Source organism: Carassius carassius, chromosome 20 (assembly GCF_963082965.1).
Source record: "Carassius carassius chromosome 20, fCarCar2.1, whole genome shotgun sequence".
NCBI classification, from domain to species: Eukaryota; Metazoa; Chordata; class Actinopteri; order Cypriniformes; family Cyprinidae; genus Carassius; species Carassius carassius.
In genome coordinates, this window is record NC_081774.1 from 27,127,070 (window position 1) to 27,131,620 (window position 4,551).

The 4,551-nt window shown below is 39.8% G+C and overlaps 1 protein-coding gene across 1 annotated transcript; it reads right to left on the reverse strand.

Annotated features, from left to right (window-relative positions):
• Window positions 1–1,616: 1,616 nt before the first annotated feature.
• LOC132096756 (carbohydrate sulfotransferase 2-like) lies at window positions 1,617–4,021 on the reverse strand. The gene has a single exon (XM_059502344.1). It carries the CDS (start codon window positions 3,502–3,504, stop codon window positions 2,110–2,112), a length of 1,395 nt encoding a protein of 464 aa, XP_059358327.1. The 5' UTR covers window positions 3,505–4,021; the 3' UTR covers window positions 1,617–2,109.
• Between the last annotated feature and the right edge of the window lie 530 nt (window positions 4,022–4,551).

Here is a 4,551-nt window from a genome sequence, read left to right on the forward strand (position 1 = left end):
TGGTGCAGATACAGCAAAGCACACAAACACATATACATTTCACATACACACAGTATTTTTTTTAATACTGTTTTTGTATACTATATGCTCACCAAAGCTGTTTTTATTTGATTAAATTTTTAATATTGTGAAATATTATTATAATTTAAAATAACTGTTTAAAATGGTATTTATTCGTGTGATGCAAAGCTGAATTTACAGCATATTTACTCCAGACGTCAGTGTCACATGGTCCTTCAGAAACCATTCTAATATGCTGATTTTCTGCTCAAATAACATTCCTTAAAATCAATATTGGAACAATTGTGCTGCCTATAATACTTTTTGTGGAAACCATGATTTTCAATTAAAATGTGTCAACATGCCCTATGATTTAAATGACAAACTTACGACGTAAATGTGAGACCAGGAGATGACAAACACAGCCGTCAATCTATAGAGAATCTGTCCAGATTTCCAGCAGAGTTTTACATAAATGAGGGAAATGCAGACTGCATGTTAAAATATTTGCATACTGTCAGTCACGTGCTCTTTTGTTACAAGGGAGGCTGTATTTTTGAAAATGTTGGGATATCTATGCCTACCAAACCCAGAAGTGAAGATGGTCATAGAAATGTTCAGAGAATCATATGCTGTGATCACAAATTAATTTCCTCTTTGATTAAACCAGACTTGCATGCCAAGAAAATGAGCTAAATTGAAACCTGTGTTTTAAGAATGCAGTTCTACGAGCCACATTCAAATCTGGGCACGGCCCAAACCTTATTTGTATTAATGATGACAATTCTGCATCAAAAAATGGAAACCCAGACTTCTTGTATGGCCTTAGAATTGGAACTGAAAGAAAGCATGCAGCTGAGAATGACTTGTAAAACTTATTACATAAACCACGTTAATGCAATGATTGGGTCATTCCAGTTAAGCAGTACCTTTGAAGCTCCCTAACTTGTAAGCATTTCTATTAAGGAGTGTAGAAAATCTTAGAAATATCAGGTTGAGCTCAAGCACTTAAAATGTAATTAGATCTTACATAACAGATAAAATGAAGTGTTAAAGTTAACCATGCTCAGAGACACTGACTTACAGGAGGGTGTCAACTTACAGTTAATGAATTCTGTCATTTTATCACAAAAAATAAATAAATAATAATAATTGAACTGCTGAGTGTACAAACCGAATAATAGCACATAACATCACACAATTCATCAAGTACACTGCTAATAATGCCACTGCTGTTTTCTTGATGAAAATAATTTCACTTCCTGAAGGATGATGTCATTAAGGAACTGGCTTTTGTGAGTTAAAGTGATATTTCAAAAGAAAAAAGGACAGACAGACAGACAGACACATAGATAGATAGATAGATAGATAGATAGATAGATAGATAGATAGATAGATAGATAGATAGATAGATAGATAGATAAAGTGAAAGTAATTGTAATTCAAAACAACATGTAACACATTCTTAAAAATATATATTCTGTTGTTGCTTGGAAGACAGAAATACGTATATGATTGGTTAAGCTATACTTTTGATAAATGCCAGTTTTCATGTTAAATTCACCCACTTTATTGTAATATTGGGATTAAAAAATAAATAAAAAATACCAACATGATTTCCACATTTAAAAACTGTTTTAATATTTCATCCCTTAAATTAAGACATTAAAATGTACTGCATAACAAGAAGGACCTGTTTATGGATATGTTAACCCAGAGAAAAAGTCTACAGGAACTGATTTAAATTAGACACACGGGACAGTGAGACTATTGCTATTTAGATAGATGTCCCTTTAGTTTAAACAGTCCTGAAATCAGGGAATGCCAGATCTAAATGTTTGGATTAAATAAATATCTTGGCGTAGCTTTAATGATCCATGACACATCATAAACAAAGTTTTTTTTTTCTCTTATTTGGTCAAACATGTGGCGATGCACAGACAATATTCTTGTCCCAACATACAATAAGTGGCTGTGCAAAGTATGATGCAAACATATACATTCCACTGAGCCATTAAGCATTGAACATAAATAGCAGTTGGTACAGAATGAGTATCAGGCTGTTATCAGTACAACTGCAAAACATCAAAAGTCTTTGGCGGCGGTGGTTCAAATTTTGGGCACTGTCAATAATGGTCTGCTCAAATCCTTAGCCTCCCCGGCTGTGCGGACGCGCAGGTATCCCAGCAGAGACATGGCATGCTGACAGTACTCCTCCACCTGTCTGATCTGCTGGTAGTTCAACAGAGTTCTCCAGGCGCTGGCCGCCTGTGTGGCGTTCCTGGAGGATACGATGAAGGGTTTGGTGGAGGCGTTCGGTCCTGTCGTCATATTCATAGCAAAGATCTCAATGTCGTGATTGGCTGAGAGATTAACGAAGCGGTAAACACTCCGAACCGTTTTAATGGGGTTTTCCACCAGGTCCTCGTAGCGTACCGTCATGTACTTGCCTTTGAACCAGGTGGGAGGCTGAAGAGCGGTTTTCAGAGTTCTAGACATCTGTTCGCAGATCACCTCCATGGCTCCAATGGAGTGGTAATCGGACCCGTCTTTTTTGTTCATTTTGTGGTTGGGGTCTACAAATGGCACGCGACGAAGCTTGGGATCTCTGCTGCGTACGACTTGCAAATTCTCCCGTATGAGTCCGTGCCGGGATTTGATCCTGGAGTTGGCCACCGCTCTGGGGTCTCGCACCAAATGAATCACTTTCAGATTCAAAGAAGGGTCCTCCATCAGGGGGGCCAAAACGTTGACGTCCAAAATGCGAACTCCCTTGATCACGATCGTGTTGTACTTTAGACACTCCTCCTCCAGCATCTCCAGACTCTGTGGAGGGCACTTTCTACAAACCTTTTCGTCCACCATTCCCACCACATCCTTCCTGTAGGACGTACAGAAGGGGTAGGAGCAGATGACCTTATTGATGGTGGCCCCAAACAGTCCGAGAGTGGTAATGTTCTTGCCCCCAGGACTGTTGTACAGCTGGAAAACGGAGAAGTCGCACCTGTAAAGAGAGCTCAGCATGTCCCTGGCCGCTCCTTGGAGGGACACGGCGTCCCCCGGGTACAGCTTCTGCCAAATATGCCACATGGGCTCATACAAGAAAAAGACATCTGGGTTTTGGTTGAAGAGCTCCCCGAAAAACGACGAGCCGGACCTCCAAGTGGTCAAAACGTAAACCAGATGCCTTTTCTTGACCTGCGGGGCTTTGTAAAGGTGACGGATGTCTGATCTACTTTGGAAGTTCACTCCCTGCATCGGCTGGTTGCACTGCTGTGGCTCTTTGGTCCATTTGTAATTAGCCAGGTTCAGCATTGTCAAAGCCACCAACAGAAAATAGGCCAGAAACATGATGATCTTCTTCCGCCGTAGCACTTTCATCACAATTCCTGGGTTGGCGATTATTTTGGTGTGGTTTCTCGTGCAAGACTTGTGTTTCCTTCCAAAGCCAGCATTCTTCTCCCATGGTGGTGTGAATTTTAGAGGGTAGGGTTTGATTTTCATTTATGACACAGGAGAGCCAGTGATGTTACAAATAGGGCTGCGGTGTATCACGTGCAGCGATGATGGCACAGAAGAAAGCGTGACATCTGCCCCAGGTCCACGCAATCGATTATCGATTAGGTGATGCGTGGGAGAAGAGGGGATGCCCGACGCTCCAAAATACGAGACGGAACCAAAACAAACCGCACCGCAATGCGCAGGCTTTCATTCGGATGCCAGACAGCGGATGCCGCTCATGTTATTTGCCGGCAAACAAAGCTAAGTCAAGCACATCTCGTTTTGCTTACCGATGGAAAGCGGCGGGGATTCATCCCGATAACATTTTGCGTCCAATGCACGCGCTGGTGTAAAATGGCGATATACGTTCGAGCACGATCATTTGCGCTCAGAAGAAAGGAAGAGCCGTCCTCAAAAAGTTCATTTTAAAAGCACTGAATCATACGGAAAGCCATCTCCCGTCAGAGTGGTACCCAATCTTAGCTCTGTTGTCCGGGCGTGCGCTATAACTAATTGTACTGCACGAATTACACGGCAGCAAGAACCAAAAGTCCCACCTCCTCTAAATGCTGATTGGTGGAGTGAAGAGCGTCTTGACTTCTACTAATGACGCTATTGGTTCGTGTCGACGTCCGTCAAATCACACTGCTCACACACAGACAGTTAAGCCAACATAGAAACATGATGCACTATATATCATAAAACATTTGGAGATTTCAATCACTTTATGCACGACCTGTTATAATTTTAGAATATGAAGTATCACATATTTCTTATTCTTTACATTTCTGTACATGTTTTAATACTTTTCTGTGTAGATGTTATGTGTTTAGGGCTTTTTAAAGATCTGCCATGAATATAAAGCATGCATAGTCCTTCTAGTGTTTTTTTTTATTATTTTTTATTTTTAGTTTAAGTCAATAAATTGTTAAAGTATATATATATATATATATATATATATATATATATATATATATATATATATATATATATATATATATATATATATATATATATATAAGGTCTGAGAATTGAATGCATCCTAATGTT